Source organism: Electrona antarctica (genome assembly GCF_951216825.1).
Source record: "Electrona antarctica genome assembly, chromosome: 4".
Lineage (NCBI taxonomy): Eukaryota > Metazoa > Chordata > Actinopteri > Myctophiformes > Myctophidae > Electrona > Electrona antarctica.
In genome coordinates, this window is record NC_136809.1 from 27,360,703 (window position 1) to 27,379,725 (window position 19,023).

Sequence of the window (19,023 nt, forward strand, 5' to 3'; positions counted from 1 at the left end):
CATATGGAGCTAAACGACATTTTTAGGTGACATTCTGTTTATCTTTTAGGGTTTGGCGTTTTGTGGATTACAACAAAATCTTTGGTTTTCATAATTCGTTAACGTCGTCACTCAGGTCAGATGAGTCGGATGTGCCACGTGACCGAGTGATGATCCAGAGTCAACACTGTGCTGCAAAGGCACATCATGTACAGCAAATGTCCACACAAGGAAGTCTGGTGGGTTGGTGAATGCTAGTACTGGCACATGGAGCAATACAGAGATACAGATGTTCAGAGCAGTCCATCTTATTCTACAACAGCCTTGTGTGCGGCTGACAGCTGACAACTCTGTTGCAGTTAAAAGTAATGTGATTCTAATAAATTACAAAAGTATTGAGTAAGATTAATAGTGGATGCCTCCGTTTCAACCAATCGTCCAACTGATATATAACCCTTCTAACTTGACACTAATCAGGATTAATTTAAGGCTACATAATACTTGAAGGTGGTCTGGCATATTTACAGTAGCTCTTCCATTTACGACTCACGATACTTGCCATTAGTGCCCACCATTCTCCAACGCATATGGTGTCTATGGAGCTCAGACAGTGGATTGGTTAACTCATTGACTTATGGTATGTTTTTTGTTTTCCCCAGAAAGCCATTCATGTCAGCACAGCATGGAAATCAACTTGCAGTGCTCGAGATACACAACAGTAGGTCATTCAAGACACGTCTCTGCGCTGTTATTTTTCATAGCATTTGGTGTTGCATTATAGCAAAGTTTCCCCTATATGCATTCAATAGTGGCACCTGCTGCTGCTCAACTAGTGCCCATAGTGTTTTGCCTTGAGGTGGTCCAAAGGGCCACCGTGACTCTGAGACACATGTCCATCTCAAAGACACTTGAATTCTTATTCTGAATGGAAAGATTTAGATATATGTACCACCACTGCTATAACACTGTCTAAAGCATTTAAAGCCTGGATTGTTTTGAAAACTCGAGCTGAAAACAGTCCCTCCAGAAGAGTTAGCTTTACAAACCAAAATGTGTGCGTGTGTGTGTGCGTGCGTCCTACCAGACAGAGGTGTCCAGCTCATGGCTGGAGGGCTGGCAATAATCCAGCTGTGCAAACAGGGGGAAGAGAACCTGCACACCTCCGATTGAATGGATCCCACTCTGCACTGAATGTGTTACTACCGCCTTCACATCCTGCATAGACACACACACACATTTCAACATGCATAAGGAAAAGACACAATCATTTTTAATGTGCACAGTGTGTGTGTGTGTGTGTGTGTGTGTGTGTGTGTGTGTGTGTGTGTGTGTGTGTGTGTGTGTGTGTGTGTGCAACAGAAGCAGCCTCCAACGCAAGGGCATTGATGGATTCTCTGCTACTGAGATAAGAGCTTGTGAGAGAGAATTCAGTTAGTGCTTGAGAGGAGAGAAAAAATTGTAATTGAATAAAATGTCAGCTCTCTACCTCACACATCATTCTAGTTTCTCCCTTTCTCTCACTCTCTCTGCACAGTAAAATCCTCAGTGTTAATTTAACCATCTTAATGGTCTTTGGAGTTATAACACTGAGGATGTTACACCGTGTCACCTCTCTGCTCTATTGTCCTGTCTCCCTCTTTCCCTGCATCTGCATGTATAGTATTGTATACATCCGTGTGTGCATGCGTGCGTCTGGATAAATTACCTCTAAATGTGCATTTAATCATCCATTACTTTCTCCCAGAAGCACCTTGGCAATTAAGTTATGACAGGGAGATTGAGTTAGGAGGACTCAGCCAGGGAGAGTTTGAGATAACCAATAAAGCATTCCATAAAACACTACATCTCTTTGACATTAAACTAATCAAAACACATAACTGCATAACTGGAAACTATTGCCGTCTAAGGTCAATTTCAGATGCTTGGAATGAGTGCCCAGACTGCCCACTCATTGCAAAAGTTCCAAAAATTATCCGATTGTAAACATTGTAAAACTGAGATTTGTAACAAGTCAAACTGAGATTTCTCAACAGATACTCTCCTCTATTTGTTTTTTCCCTGCATTTTTCCATGTAAAATGTGTATTTCATAAGTTTATGTGCATGAAAAACAGATATCGCGCCTGCCACAACAAAGACTTGAACTTGTGAAAAGAAAATGATAACATCTGTATGACTCCATGTAAATCAACAAATTTCACCACTTTGTCACAGAAAAAAAATCAAAATACACTTGCAGTGCATAACTCTAGCCCCCATACTAAAACAGAGACATTTCCATCTAAAGACTAATTCAATTATTTGAGCAATAAGGTGGTGGTGTTCCAGAGCAGCTGTTAACAGGTGCAGTCGTCTGCCTCGCTTAGCTCATTTACACCGCTGCCATAATGAGGCTGTTAAAAGGAGAAGAAGCCCTTTGGGGGACATTCATTATTCTTGAGGGTTGGAAAAGAGAGAGAGATGGGAACATCTGGAAAACAAAATTGGAAGGAGGATGGAGGAAAGAGCTGGGAACCACGATTTTAGCGGCAGCTGCTGTTAAGACAGCAGAAGACCGCTGGCCTCAAGTCACTGGTCACCTTCTGCAATTCTACATGGCTGACCATTGTGGTCAGACAACAAACTCTGAATGGTCTGTGTATGGCCCTGTGTATGGCCTTATTCTGAGCAAAAGTGTAGTCACAACAAAGCTCTCCAGGTTAATATATGTGGAAAACAAGCAAAACATTAAACAAAATGATGGGTCTGGCATGCAATATATTATATTGCGCCACCAGGAGGCTGACTTTTGAAAGACACATGTTTTGATATTACTCCTCCAGATTCTGTCCAAAAATCCCACAAATCGTTACACACTATCTCTATAGTCATGTGTTTAAGATGGATCTGTCCGATATTTCATATTCCATCCTAATTGGCTAACATTGGCTTTCAAAGTTTGCAGGATTGGCCCTTTTGAAACAAAAAGCCTCAAATCATGAATGCAGCATGCAATTTAAGTGAAATCTTTCACAGACTTTCCTACTAGGCTGAGGAATATATACCACCCTTTTCACATTGGCATGTTATAGCGCCACCAACAGGTAGATTTTTGCAAAACACATTTTTGGAACAAAATGCCTCAAATCATCCAATTGCCATCAATGGTGTAAGAACAAATGGCAGCCTTTTCATATTAGCCTATTATAGCGCCTGGCCTGGTGGAGACCTGTGCCCCGAGGGGCACTTTTTCTAGTTTTCTTAATTTATCCATTTGTAACTCGAGAGTCGAGACCATACAAATGTAACTCTGAGAGTGTGCAAATGTAACCATTTAGTTACATCTCTTTACTACTGTCTCAGAGTTCATTTTAACACTTAGTAATGTACAGCGCAGCTACACTCATGGATGGGGGGGGGGGGGGGGGGGGGGGCAGTGCCAACCTGCAGCATGAGGGCGTGGGGGGAGTGGACGAAGATGGAGGCGTTGTCCTTGGGGGAGGACTCAAGGCAAAGCTGGGCGTCGGTGGCGCGGGGGTTGTATGTGAAGGCGATGCTGGAGGACAGCTTGCCGTCGTAGAGCAGCGTCTTATGGTGCTCCGCAAACAACAGGTCACTCTCCACCTTGTACTTGAACGTACCCTGACAGACAGACAGACAGACAGACAGACACAGACAGACAGAATTAGCTATTTGCAACCAGTCTAGTGGTTGCCCCCCAGGGCGTGGGGGTCACAAAATGATTTTGGGGGGTCCCCAGCTAACTAAAGCTAAACTAAAACTATTCTATACAAAACGGTCAAACATTGACCAATTTTCAAATATTAGAGGCAGAAATTTTGAGGCGTTGATTAGTTATTTTCACAATATTGCTTGTCGGGCTAATATGTTTTTCTTTTGAGGGCCTGAAAAGTTTGAGAGCCCCTGGTCTACACAGTGATGTTCTCACACAGAAAAGAGCCTGGGGAAAGAATGACGGACAAAGGCCTCGTCAGGGCTGAACCAAACACTGAGTCTCCACTCAGGGTCACATTACATCAGGCAGCTGGGCTCTCTATTCAAACCATGTCCTTCCATGATGCAGTGTGAGCCTTCTCGTCTTAGAATGCCCATATTAACTTATTCCGCTTGTGTCATTGGATAATGGAGCTCAGATAGTGGATTCAATAATCACTAGAGAGAGGTAGATGGTGTGGGTTTTGGTGGTTCCCCTCACCTTGTACCCTGGACCCAGCTGGTATATGGCCAGGGTCTGAGCAGCACTGAGAGCTTCTGAAAAGAGGTAGACTGCCCCCATCTGACCACAGAACACACGGTTGGCATCGGCCGTCTCCGACGAACCCAGGAAACACTTGTCGAAAGTCTGGATGGAGGGAGAGAGGAATATAGGAAACAAGAGACAAAAAAAAGAAGTCAAGGAAGGAACGAGGAGGGGGAAAGGGAGGAACAGCAGGAAGGAAGGGGAGGTGGAGGTGAAAAAAAGTGAGTCAGACGAAAGAAAGGGAGAAAATGACAGAAGAGGATTGAAAGTGAATAGAAAATAAACATATATAAATAAATATGTCCCTGTTCTCATGTCTACCTACTCTCATGGTGTCAGTCTGCTCTGCCTCTCCTCAGGGTCAGCCACAGGGCTGTAATCTTAATCAGCTACCCAATATCATCTCTCCAGCACGGAGAGACAAGAGGATTAGACTTCAGTGCGGCGAAGAGATTCACTCCTCAGAAGATGATCTAAGAGTCTGTACTTTTCTCCAAAAAGCAATACAGAAGATATGACAGAGTTCATCAGGCCAAGTGTGAGTGAGAAAAAGAGGGGTCTGCTAGCGTGCGTGCGTGCGTGCGTGCGCGCGCCATTTCCTCCCTGTGCTGTCCTTGCCAACATTCACACACAGTGTGTGGTCTCACCCCATGAAACCCCCTGTCAGATGGGAAAAGATTAGATGTAGCTCAGAGAGGAGGGCGTGCAAGGTGATTAGCTCCTCACTTTTTCAGCACAAACTGCACTGATAGTATTCTGTTTCTGAAATTGATATAACACAGAGAAACGGTAGAATATAAAGCCCACGCCTCCAGTACTTTGACAGTGGGAGGTCACAGAATTGCACTGGGATTTATTAAAGCACAGTATTAGAGCATATAAACAATTAGGGCCATACTGGTTTGATCTCTTTAGAAAACGTTGGACATCGTACTGTGTTGGGAGTTTCCCCCTGGGTCCCCTGTCTGGTCGAGAGCGCCCCTGTCTGGGCAAGGACCTCCGTGTGAAGGCCCCCAGGCAGAGACACTGAGCCAGGCATGGACCAGGGGCCTCCCCCTGGGTCCCCTGCCTGGTCGTGAGCACCCCTGTCTGGGCAAGGACCTCTGTGTGAAGGCCCCTAGGCAGAGACACTGACAGCCAGGCAGGGACCAGGGGCCATCCCCTGGGTCCTCTGCCTGGGCCTGTAAACAAGTAGGGCCATACTGATTTGATCTCTTTAGAAAACGTTGGACATCGTTCTGTGTTGGGAGTTGTCGGCACTCACATCGCTTGTGTTGACGAACCAGGTGATCTCGCCGATGGAAGCCAGCTCTCCGTTGACGTAACAACTCATCTCGCTGTTCTTCCAGCGATTGTAGATGTGAACTATGGTCACCATGTACCACTGGAATCACAAGGTGATGACAAATGAATCAATAGAACAAACATATTTCCTGACTGATTTAACATCCATTCCACACAGTAAAATCCTCTGTGTTAATTTAACTCAGAGCCTACAGATGTAACCAAATGGACCTGCACGGGTTGATTACATTTGTACAATCAGAGTTACAAATGGTTAATTAACACAGGATTTTACAGTAAAGTGAATGCTGATCATTTATAAAAAAAACACAATTATGATGGCTACTTCGGTTGTAACAATTTCATCTCTCAAACTTGCTCCGACAACAGTAACTGGTAATCACAGCAAACAAGACCTCATCTTGGTATTATTGCTGAAATGGATCACTAGTATCACACACGAGAAGACATGGATAAAAGCACTGAGTATTTAATTAGATTTGGTCCAATGCAGGACATGACCGACTCCCCAAGATCCCCTCAAGCTTCAATCCCACCTACATGCGCTTCTAGCCTTCCTACCCGATGGAGCAGCCAGTGAAATAGGTTATTAGTTTTTACAGCTACCCTGCTGAAATAGGTTAAATCTGTTACACAATTGAACACAATTTAAGCATAAAGGCGGGGTTCTGTGAGTTTCCAGTGAGGTTGGATGAAGCAGGGTGTTGGCCTGCTACACAGAGGACCCCGGAGCAGGAGTTTCATATCGGCTGGAGGCAATGGATCTTTCTGACTGTAATTTTGTTTACTGTAATTTTGTATCCATCACGGTGTCTGTGTCTGTGCGTCCAGCCAGTATGCAGTGTGATATTTGTTACCATGTTTACAGCGACGCATCCTGCATTTGTGTTCCTGTGGTTATGTCTATTCGGACTCATCCTTCCTTCCTTCCTTCCTTCCTACCTTCTGTGGTTTGAAGTCATACTTCACGCAGTGCTGGTATCCCTTCCCCTTAGACTTTATTGAGGTCACAATTAAACAGCCGCCCACAAAGTGTGCAGAGTAACCCAGGCCTTTGCTCGTACGGAAGCTGAAAGGAAAGAGAAAAACGTGAACAAAGAAAACGTGCACGCGCACACGCACACACGCACACGCACACGCACACACACACACACACACACACACACACACACAGTGTCAGAGCACAAATGCACGCACACATGATTACGTTCACACAAACAAATGTGACCAGATTTCAATGTTGTTACCCCACAGAAATGTTTTACTTTCCAGCTCAGTATGCAGTCAGACAGCTCACTGAAGCACTCCCCAACACTCAAGGACAAGGCAGGGTAGAGGTCCAATAAACTTCACAAAACATTTAAATACAGGTTTGAGAGGGAGATAAGGCAGAAAAACAACTCAATTTCTCTGCTTCAGCACTAATTCCCTGGTCCTGTGTCCCAGTGAGAAAGCTAGATGTGATTTAGGGGACTAATCTCCTTCTCTCCTTTTTTTTAAAGGGCACCAGGGCTGAGCAAGAGGAGGTTTTATTACAGATGTTGTCTAGTAGCAGAGGCTGGCTGTACATCTTGGTTATCATTTTTATAGACGCCCCCAAACACATCTCCCTGTTGCATGAAGTGCATTTGGTTTGTTTTTTTCAGGAATTAATTATCTGAAAATAGGACAAGTGGAGGGCCTTGATTTACCCACCACTGAGAGAGAGAGAGAGAGAGAGAGAGAGAGAGAGAGAGAGAGAGAGAGAGAGAGGATGGAGTCGCAAAAAGAGAGAAGTGGCCAATATCAGCCTTTGTAATCTTTTCTATTTTATCATCTGTGAAGTTGCAGCTTTGCATTGCTTCATCTTTTGTGGCTGTTTTTGAGAGCAAGAAATTCTCAGCTTTGAGACTGTAGCATGGAGGGACACACATGTACATGCACAGTGTGTGCACAATTACACACACAGTCTCGAAAGTCGAAATCTTGTTTTAATGCAGTTGCATACCGCTGGCTTTCACGCAGCTTCCCTCTACATGTTTTATTCATACATAGGAGTTTAAGTTATGCATCGGTACCTCAAGTCAAGCCTAAAATTTGCCATTTCAGTATTTTTGATCCACAGTGGATTCATGGAAAGAAATACTAATTGAAAAAAGGCTAAGGTTCAAATGAGGTCCAAGTACAGTAAGACTCAACAATTAACTGGAAATATATCTAAACTGCAGAATTAAAGCATTCTGTAGTATTTAATATTACACTGTTTGGGTGTCGGAGAGCTGCTTCAGTGTAGACGCAGACAATATGAATCAAGTGGCAGGAAGTATTGATTTTTAGTCAAATTGAGAACATTTAGTTCTTATTCCAGCTCCATAAGAACACTGGGATATACATACTGTACATGAACACATTATAGTTCACAGCAATATTTATGTAACGTTTACCAGAAATACCACAAACAAGTGGGTTTATCAACAAGATGCAGGGGTACTGTGACTTACCAGTAAAGGTAAGGTTTATCCCTGTCAACGTTGATGTTGTTGATGGGGTCCATTCGCAGCCAGGTGTGGAAGGTAAAGCCGCTCTGGTATGGCCACTTGGCTATAGGAGGCAGAGCAATGGCCTATAGGGGACCAGACAGTTATACTGATGGTTATACTTATACATATAGTCCAGCCCTGGTGAAGGTGTGTTCCACTAAGCACACTTTTCTATAGTTATGTGCGATTCTTAGCCTACTGTGTACTTTATGATGTATTCGAACTGAGTAATGTTGTATTATTCAAAGGCCGGGGCAGCGGGCCATCAAAATGGGCTCACAAATTGTTCGGAGAAAAACAGGCATGAAAATGGTTAGCTATTTCCCCAGTATGTGAGCAAGGTCTCTCTAGATGATTTGACTGCATTTGCAAGTTGAATGAAACACTGTAGGATAGTAGGTCAACACTCTTAAAAATGGAGTTCACCTGTTTAGACATTACAGTGTAACTCCAAAAAGCTGACTTGAGGAACAAAATGAAACCCCTTGAAATTTGTGTTTTTCTTGCTGTGTGTGGGTGCGTGTGCGTGCGTGTTTTTTTATGCTCCCAGGCCTTCCTGCCTCATTAGTCTGGCAGCTCTCAGGACAAGGAAGGCGTGTGCATTGTATTTTTGTGCTGCTCTCTCCCAACATTACAATGGTACTTACTAACCACACACACACACACAATAAATGAAAACAGTTAAAAACACAGAAAAAAAACCGATACACTCACAAACAGGTAGAGTGCATGCACCTGCATGCACAAACATAATGACACGCGCACACACTTCAGATGAGCCAAGTCAGACCTCGTGCCAGCAGGGCAGCCTCCTACACACCATCAAAGCACCATCGCCATGGCAATGAGGGGTTATACACAGAAACTAGGAGCTTCATACTCCTAGTTTCTGTACAAATGCACACATAAATAATAGAACTTGCACACACACACACACACACACACACACACACACCATTTGTTTGTGCATGCATTGCACATACAAATAACTGCAAGAAGGCTCTCTTTCCCTCACTCTCTCTCACACACGTTTTGTAAATTTACTTGTACACATATTTGCGGATAATGTATGCATGATCCACAAAATGCATAGCAGTGATATGCAAAGGACTGCAATGGAGAAAGAAAAGCCGTTCTCTCTTCATTCCAGCAATAAGATTTTGCTAAATTGGTGCCAAATTACCTACCTCGTTAAATGTCACTCGTCATCGTCTTAATACAAGCTTAACAAGTCAAGCGCTCCATGTTTTAAATCCCACCAATAGCACAAAGACAGACTTAGAGATTGAGACTGCTGTATTCTATTTCAGGACTGTGGATCCTTCGAAAAATTATTCCCAGGGGACTTAGGCATTCTTCTTTCATAGAAAAATCTCATGGGTCAGTGAATGGACTGGCTAGATAAGACAGTCCACTTGGCAGCAGCTTAGGGAAGTGTCATGGCTAAGCTTGTTATAGCTACAGCCACTGTCTTAAATAAGTTTTGTGACATTAAGAATACGATATTTATGTATTTATTCATAGTAGTCTGATTACTTATTTTATACGTTTTTATTGTAAACATATTATCATATCAAATACAGTGTACTGTACACTACAGTACTGTATAAAACAAATAAAATGTCATACTATGACACCCCTGGTGAGACTTTTATTGTAGGTCTTATGCACACGTGATCGTCTCAGACGGGTGACCTTCTTCAGGCATCTCTCCAGATGTGAAGGTCTTTTGACTGAAACGTTGCTTAAATAATAATATTTTATTGTGAAATGAGCTTAAAGTAAAGCTATTTTTACTATAACTTTTACTGTAAAATACCATTAGGGCACTGTAAACCTTCAATTACAGTAACTTAAGTTACAAACTGTGGAGTTCTGTCTTTATTCACAGAATGAAGGTGATCTTTGGGGTTAGTGGTAGTTTGGAGTAGTGCCTAAGAATATGTGCATGTGTGTTGTATAACATAGTGCACTGTGCACCCTCATTTACTTTAAAATATGGCTTCACTAGACAGAATAGTTGCCTGTAAAACTCAGGAAATCAAGCTACAGGATAGGTCAATCAAGCTTACCCATACTGTTGATTTATGGTTGCCGTGTGTGTGTGTGATAGATCAGGGGTTCTCAACGTTTTTGGCCGGGGACCCCCGAAAATGCTTTGGCAACGTCTCGGGACCCCCGCCCCGCCCCCTCCCGACCCCCTTTTGGGCGGGAACCCCTTTTGGTGTTTTAAGCATTGTTATAATTTAGCTATTTAAAAATAGCAGATCTACAAGCTCATAGCGCGCCACCGAGTGGCGCGCTATGAGCTTGTAGGTCTGCTATTTTTGAAAAATCGTGAAAAAAAAACTTTAAAAAAAAAGTTTTTTTTTTTTTTTTTTTGAAAATAATTTGGGGACCCCCTAAAATAATTTGGCGACCCCTCGAGGGGTCGCGACCCACGGGTTGAGAACCCCTGTGATAGATAACATCATTTTATACTCACAGCAGCACTCTTCCCTGGGAAACTGAAGAAGGCGTCCGGCCCGTTTCTGTGTGCCATGCTCTTCAGCACAGACAGCAGCTTCACTGCATGAGGAGGCTGGGATGCGCGTGCACATAAAAACACACACACACAAACACACACGTTTAGAAATCAGAAATGCGTGTGGTGTATTGATGTGTATGCCACCACACGTCACACACACTAGTCTTGCATGGCCAGCCCTCGACTCTGAAAGGAAGGCTGGAGAAACTCTCATTTGAAACTGTGGTCAAATGTCACGAGACCTGGGCACTTTTCACTTCAACGTTCCCCACATACACCCACATGTCAACGTGAATGCACTATGCATGCAAGCACACATAGTGTATCTCTACACACAGTTACATATTTATTACATGCATGCAAGTATACAAATATACCAGCAACCCAAGTACAATATGCAGCATGATGTGTGTGTACAGACAGACAGACAGACAGACACACAGACACACAGACACACACACACACACACACACACACTATTAAATATGTAAATATTAAATATTTACTGATTGTTCTAAATTTACCTCCCTCTTATCAGAGGTCAACCTCCAGAGGGATTTATTCCAGAGACAGCCTAAGACATCAGTCTCATCTACTTTAAGTGACGCTACTGAAGCATCTCCAAAAATACTCCACTCAACCGACTGAAGTAACACAGAACTTTCATCTAAGTAAGTCACACACAAAAAAAATCCCCATTATTTATTCACATACGTAGGTCTAATTTTGTAATGAAATGAAATGTCATGTTTCAATACAACGATTTTAGATTATATACATATAATATACATTATATAAAGGTGCAGTATATACTACTGTATATATATTAGAGAGAGAGAGGGGCGGGGGAGAGAATGACACGAGCAAATGTACACTTTGGAAGAGACATAAGAGGGAAAGTGCTCCTCCATTCTCTCTCTCTCCTGAGATACTAATTCACAGAGAAGAGGTGGTACTGTAGTAGTCAGCTGGGAGGTGGGGGATTCTGAAACGCAGACGTGCAAAAGCAGTTTGGCCTATTTCCTTGACAACTTGATTAGGCCTATTGATCTATGGTCTCTCCCTGTCTCACTTTCTCGCTTTCTGTGCCAGTGGTTCAACTGCAGCATAGGCTAGTGACTAATCTGTCTTTGCACTCAAATCTCTTCTACTCCAGATACCCTGCCTGATCAACCCCTGCCTCAAATGTGGCCGAGTGCCTGAGTGTACTGTAGTGTATTGTCTTTGTCTATTCACTTAAGATGAGGTTGTGCTGATGACAGTATGCAATACTTCTGTTAAAGGCCGACTTCACCCATGTTCAACGTATCTTCATATCATTGGTCCTAATAATTGGTCCTAATGTTCATGTTAAAATGGTAAAAAAGGCTGTCTCATAGGAGGGCTGTGGACACTTCAGAAACCTGCCTACCAGTGACATCATCGTTAGGCTGTGTTTTTGTTTTGTTTTTTAAACACATGAGAACAATGGCTTCCATTATAGCACGCTAACTTTTCAGGAATAGAAAGACTGCAGTTTCTATTAGCTTGGATTGATGACTGACTGTCATCAATCCAAGTCCACAGGCCACCTCTGAGACATGGAGTGAATAGACAAAAATGGTACCATATTATAATGAGCATTAGTGAGGACCAATGATATGAAGATAGGTTGAACATGGGTGAAGTCGGCCTTTGTTTGAGTATTTAGTCAGAATATGTATGTTCTGCAATGTGCTGTGAGGTTACTTTGGATTCTTGAGTCTTCTTTTAGTATGTTAAAGGACCACTTCTCAACATCTCTTCATATAATTGGTCCTCACTAATGTTCATGATAAAACACCACCATGTTTTCCTACTCAGTCTGTGTCTCATAGGAGGGCTTTGGGCAGTTCGGACACCCGTCCACCAGTGACATCATTTTTAAACAAGATTTGTTTTAAAATATATTTATTATCGTGAGAACGATGGCTTCAACTTTTGCATTGCAACTTTTCTATTAGCTTGGATTCACCATCGATGATGTACAACATTTTTACATTACATGATTTCATGTAATTTTCAACACTTTGCATTGCTCAATGAATGTGAATTGTTTCTCCATGTTTTATTTATAGTGAGCCGAGGTCATTTGAAGGTTGAGGGTGAAGAACAGGGAGTGAAGATTGTAAGTGGTGGCGAGCACATTCCTCATGCTCTTCCCAGATAAACAGACTCACCCACTGGCCTTTCTCTCCTTGCAGTTTGCTGAAGAACAGCTTCAGCTCCTTCACAGTAATGCTGTAGCTCGCCAGCACACCCAACATGTCCACCAGGAGGTCTGGAAATGACACACACGCACACAAATACACACAGATACAAGTGCACACATGAGTACAAAAGTACCAGTAAGACGCCCTGAGGGAGAGAGCTGAGCTCTCGCCCTCAGAGCTTCTTAATACGGCACAGCCGACACACTCCTTCCAGCCGTACTGTATATCATACTCAGGGAATCCCCCTTACATTTGCTATATAAATATAAAATATTGTCACGATTCCATGTTCCTACAGTATGTCTTGTTAATGTCCCCATTTCTCTGTTTTAAAAAGGTGATATAGATACGTATTAATGGCATTATAATTATTAGAAGTAGTAGTACTGTGGGTACTGGGTAGCTACAGTAATGGCTTGTAGATGCTTTAACGCTGATGGGTTCTGTATTGTACTGTGCTGCACATTGACTTAAAACATTATTTCCAACCACTCAGTCCGTGCTGCCTGGGCTGCATTATTCTAGCTTGACTGAACAGCCCACTTTTACCAGCTACCATTCTGGCTGGGAAATGCTCACTGAGCTGAACACTGCTGGATTAATTCAGATTCACTCTAATTTGTAGATGGCCGACAGTGTCAAATGAGACTCCAGTGAGGGAGAATAGTCCATGGAGGGCGGCTGTTTTTTTCCCTGTGACTCACACTGTAATACATCTCAGCCTGACTGACCCCAAGCTGCGGTAAGAACACTGGAGCCATGAAATGTTGGTGCAGTCGACAGGAGAGGGCGATTCAAGTGTTAGTTTTATTAGACTGAGACAGAGTTGAGATGAGGTGGGGAGGGGAGGAGAGGTCAAATGAACATTTTGATTATACACAAGTGGCTTGAGTCCAATGCCTCCACTTTCCTTTGTGGCTTGCTTGTCTCTCTATGTTTTATTCATTGTGAGCCTGCATCTGTACTGTGAGTTATTACTTTCTGCAAAACCATCTTGAATGTGCACTCAATGCTCCAGGCATTAGACAAAAGGATATCCACATGACACGGTTATCTGTGGTCAGATGTCTACATGCTGACTAGAATCCTGACTTCCAGAAACAAACAATAAAACCATATGAATTATGCAATGAGGACACAAAACAAACTCCATAAACTACTACCTGCTATCATAGTGTTAGTAGTGGCTAATGCACTGCAGAAAATGTTTCTGCTATTACTTTTCCAATCAAATAATCAAGAACCCACATTTTTTTATATAAATGTTTATAATGAATCAATTAACCACTTAGGCCTATGTTACACTTGATCACACAACAGTGTCAAGCAAAAATAGCAGATCTACAAGCTCCCAACACATCACAGTATGACACGGTGTGGGTTTGTAGATATAGATATGTAGATATGTAGCTGTTTTCACTATTCTTTTAAGATTTGTTTTGAGAATTTCTGCCGATAATAATATGCCCAAAATAGGGATTGGTCGATTGTTTCATAAAATGATTGATTGATCAATTAAATTGATCAGTTTGATTAACTGTTGCTGTTCTAGTGGAGCTGCCCAGTGCCCAGCTCACCTGCGATCATACTGTTGGTGGTGGCTATGCGCTGTAGCACCAGCTGGATGAGGCCCACGTGTGTGCAGGCCTGCAGGTTGCGGACGCTCTTCTTCAGGATGGCGGTGAAGATGCTCCACACCTCCGCCTGGCAGGTGGGCTCACACTTCTCCAGTAGCTCTACCATGCACACCACGCTCTCCTCCTCCTGGATGATGAAGTTCATCTCCAGGTCAAACTGACCTCCCACCAGCTGGAGGAGGAGGAGGGAGGGGGGGGGCAGGAGGAGAGAAAGAAAAAAAAAAGAAATATTGTAAGCAATTATCGGCAGATAATAAGTGCGTCCCTAATGTGCAGAGAAAGCAGGCGTGTGTTTGTTGAGTGTTTTCCTGAACAAATGTGAGAGCATCGGTGAAGGGGTGAAGCAGGGGTCTCGCAGTTTGTCTAAAAATGTCTATTTCTGTGCATTTGTCTATTTCTATATAGGACAGCCTCACTGTCAGTGTTTGTGCATTCGTCTACTTAAGTCTCTCCATCTGTCTGTGTTAGTGTATCTGTCCATCTTCTATTTGTCTACAGTATATGTACTGTACGTATGTCTGTCTAATTGTGTATTTGTCTGTCTGTCTGTCTGACTGTATGTAAGTGTTCTCTCTCTGTCAAGCTAGCTTCCCTGTCCCCGCCTCCCCCTGGGTTAGTGTCGAGGTGTCCTTGAGCAAGACACTGAACCCTTAACGGCTCCTGATGGGCAGGTTGGTGCCTTGCATGGTTTCCTCTAGTGTGTTAATGCGCCAAAGGCGCTATATAATGCACTGTCTACACCTACGTAATCTCAAAGAAAATAATAGCAAAAAATGTAGACAAAGAACACTGTCAACACTGTCACAGTCAGACAGACAAAGCTACGCATCCAGACAGACAGTGGTTTTAATCTTATGAGAGCCAGCTGACACAGCCTTACATGACCCCCGCAGAGGGCATTAGAGCTGGGAGATATGACTTCACTGTTCACAAGTGATATCACAACAATATGAGCCAAACATCATATAGCAGTTGCCAGTTACCTCATGTCACAATATGGTCATGTTTTCTCTAGCTTGTAAAACGACTTCAAAACAGTCTCAGTTCTTAAGATCATACAGAATTACCTACAGTGTAATGGGCATTTTGGCCCATTAACATTGAATTGCCATTTTCAGCAGCAGGGCTCTAAGGATGGCTACGGTGGTCAGTCGGTTGGTTGGTTGGTTGGTTGGTCCATCCATTCACTACTTCGGTCCCAAGCAACATAATTATCTGGTCCATTTTGTGGACCTTTGTACCACAGTACGACCGTGGAGAGAAGAAGGGGTTTGATTCTTCCACAGTGCCAAATGGCATGATTGCAGGTGGAAAGCTAGCAGGGAAGGGTGATCTCTGTCACTGCAGTAGTGACTCTTACAGGTTGGTTCTGAGTGCCTGCACAGCTGCAGCAGTGAGTAGAATTGGAAGGGACAGTGTGTTAATCTCCCTGTGAAAAACCCTTCCGGTAAAACTCGTCACCGTCAAGAAGCTGGCAAATTCATTTATCGGAGATATGGTTGACTACACAGTACACATCCTCCTCAAGGTCAATAGTAGGGGTTGGCAATGACCTCGACTGAATTTGGGGACCATGATGTGGCCAATAATCTAGTGCCACAATTAGGCCTAAGTTCCAATACGACACAATGTCTCCGTCTAATGGGCGGATTGCCATGAAATTCGCTTCATGCTCCCCAGAGGATGGCCGCTACTATACCAACAATTTTGATGACCACTTAAATGCCACCTTTAGGCAAAACCTTCCACTTGAACAGTTTTCTAATATAAATCTAATGACCATGACTCATGATGACTGACCCATCTTTTACACATACTGTATATCTCATAATCATCTTCCCCTAATGATTTTGGTGAAACCGTGGCATGCCACCCTTTTCCTAATTTCCAGTTGGGTGAAAGGACCAGCACGGATTCCAAGAGATACTAGTGAGGCTTTTAGACCTTTAGTGTTGTTACTGGTAAGTCACTTCTCCTAGCATTGCAGCTAATCCATCTCCTAAACCTATTCATAGAGGAAATGTCAACTATCTCCTAATGCTCAATCCAGGAATAAAGTCAATACTATGTTTGTTTTTTTACTTTCATTTCATTGCAAAGATGCATGCAACGTCAAAGTGTTATATGTACTGCCTCAGAAATGAGAATCTTATTGTGAGTCAAAAGGTAGATGGATTCCCTGCTACCAGTTAGCCTTCAAATCCTCCCCTTCTGGTTGGGTTTATCTATAGAGGGAGGGGAGGCGCCTCATTGCCACGGGATAATGTGGTAGAAATGAATTGTATGAGTCATAAATGTCACAATTTGTCACAGCATAATAGTTCTGATGACGTTTTTATGATTTAGCCCTGCCTTATAGGACGATAAGGAAAATAACAATATGAACGTCAATATTAATATTGTCTGTGCGTGCGCACATGTGTGTGTGTACCATGGTTTTCCAGCAGACAAGCAAAGGGTTTGATTGGGCTCTGGAAATGGTATAAATCCCCTGGCCTATTTGATGGGGACTGTCCCATTAAAATGAGTAAGGACAGATTAATTCTGTATGTGTGAGAGAAAGAAATAGATGGAGAGTGAGATAGTGTGCGTGTGCGTGTGTGTGTGTGTGTGTGTGTGTGTGTGTGATGAGAGAGAGAGAGATTGCATGTGTGTTCTATATGTAGATGTGCACAAGTGTGTGAGACATTCCTGGAAAATAATTTGATTTATGAATGATATTTATAAATCCATGACTTACTAACAGTGCTATGATGTTTAGCCAAAATTGACTCCAATATTCAGGTATCTTTATAACATTGTTATGACATTGGAGAAAATGTAAACAAACGCAACCACTGAAAATAAAGCCATTAACAGGAAAATGTGTGCCCAGAGCTGTGAATAAATAATGACATGTACTGATGTCAGTATGGGTAAACTAGTGGAGGTGACTGGCCCAATGCAACAACATTATGATGTCAGTATGGGTAAACTAGTGGAGGTGACTGGCCCAATGCAACAACATTATGAAAGATACTGATGTCAGTATGGGTAAACTAGTGGAGGTGACTGGCCCAATGCAACAACATTATGAAAGATACTGATGTCAGTATGGGTAAACTAGTGGAGGTGACTGGCCCAATGCAACAACATTATGAAAGATACTGATGTCAGTATGGGTAAACTAGTGGAGGTGACTGGCCCAATGCAACAACATTATGAAAGATACTGATGTCAGTATGGGTAAACTAGTGGAGGTGACTGGCCCAATGCAACAACATTATGAAAGATACTGATGTCAGTATGGGTAAACTAGTGGAGGTGACTGGCCCAATGCAACAACATTATGAAAGATACTGATGTCAGTATGGGTAAACTAGTGGAGGTGACTGGCCCAATGCAACAACATTATGAAAGATACGGATGTCAGTATGGGTAAACTAGTGGAGGTGACTGGCCCAATGCAACAACATTATGATGTCAGTATGGGTAAACTAGTGGAGGTGACTGGCCCAATGCAACAACATTATGAAAGACAATTGGTTCATCACATTTCATGCAAACTGATTAAAGTGCCACTGGCGACTACGGCCTCTCTTTGAGTCAGAGATGAATAAGCCAACAATCATATATTTTATATAAACTTGTTTTGTGGCCGTTCGTTGTGTGATTGCAGTTTAGGTCGCGATAATGGATGCTGGGTGCTGATTTGCCAGAGTAAGGGTTGATTTATGAGCCCGACACTGTAGGCAAGTCACCCATCCATCAGAGTCAGTTCGGCCAAGGAAAGAGAGAGAAAGAACAAGGATGCAAGAGGACAAAGCTAAAGAACACGATGACAGACATCATTGTAAAGCTATGACCATTCGTCTGCTGTCTGACGTGAAGTCAAAAAGTTGGCCCTGAGGTGTCCCATCATATATTCTTGACACCTGTATGTCTGTGTACATTGTCACTGTGTACATTGTCACTGTGTACATTGTCACTGTGTACATTGTCACTTGTCAGTAGTCATCATGCGTTAACCACTACATATTAGTGTAGATTTTCGTCTTACACAAACATTAAATTCCCATTGACAATGAATGGAGAATTTCACACGGGTGTGATTTTTATATGTTTTAGTATTTTTTTGCCGTTGCCCAAAATAGGGACGTCAGGTTTCAAGGTGGATAAAAATGTAGCATTGTTGCAGAGGAGCCAAAGCTAATTCCGTTTATTTGTAGATATCTATTGTCTTCCGAGACTGCCATACGGATGACACTCGTAACTGAAAGTCTGTGAGCTGTGGTTTGATGAGTGTGTTTTTGAGATGGGTGGCAGTGTGGCAGATGGGTACGTGGAGGAGAGAAGATGAGGACGCTGTCTGTTTTATTTTCAGCAAGCTAGCACAAACTGAAAGAGGCAGGCTTTTGTGTCACTTGTGTTTATGAAAGATGCCGCTATGGGCTGTGAATGTGGTGAGTCACTCTGCCAAAAGCAGACAACTGTTCTTTTCTGTCGCAGTCATGACATCCCTTCCAGACCAGAGACATCAACTGAAATGATCATAGTTATTGTCGGTCACCTTTAACCAGTTGATCCCAAACAGCTCTGTATGAAAT

The 19,023-nt window shown here is 42.8% G+C and overlaps 1 protein-coding gene across 9 annotated transcripts in view; it reads right to left on the reverse strand.

Moving 5' to 3' along the window:
• The window catches only part of lrba (LPS-responsive vesicle trafficking, beach and anchor containing), a 312,184-nt gene that overhangs the window by 261,103 nt on the left and 32,058 nt on the right, over positions 1-19,023 (reverse strand). For all 9 annotated transcript variants that reach the window (XM_079499894.1, XM_079499893.1, XM_079499897.1 and 6 more), the window contains exons 2-10: positions 14,378-14,609; positions 12,768-12,868; positions 10,528-10,623; positions 8,004-8,125; positions 6,466-6,592; positions 5,483-5,602; positions 4,174-4,320; positions 3,402-3,599; positions 1,061-1,194 (exon numbers count right to left, since the gene is read on the reverse strand). In XM_079499894.1, coding sequence (XP_079356020.1) covers positions 1,061-1,194; positions 3,402-3,599; positions 4,174-4,320; positions 5,483-5,602; positions 6,466-6,592; positions 8,004-8,125; positions 10,528-10,623; positions 12,768-12,868; positions 14,378-14,609 — 1,277 coding nt within the window. The remainder of the gene's footprint in view (positions 1-1,060; positions 1,195-3,401; positions 3,600-4,173; positions 4,321-5,482; positions 5,603-6,465; positions 6,593-8,003; positions 8,126-10,527; positions 10,624-12,767; positions 12,869-14,377; positions 14,610-19,023) is intronic.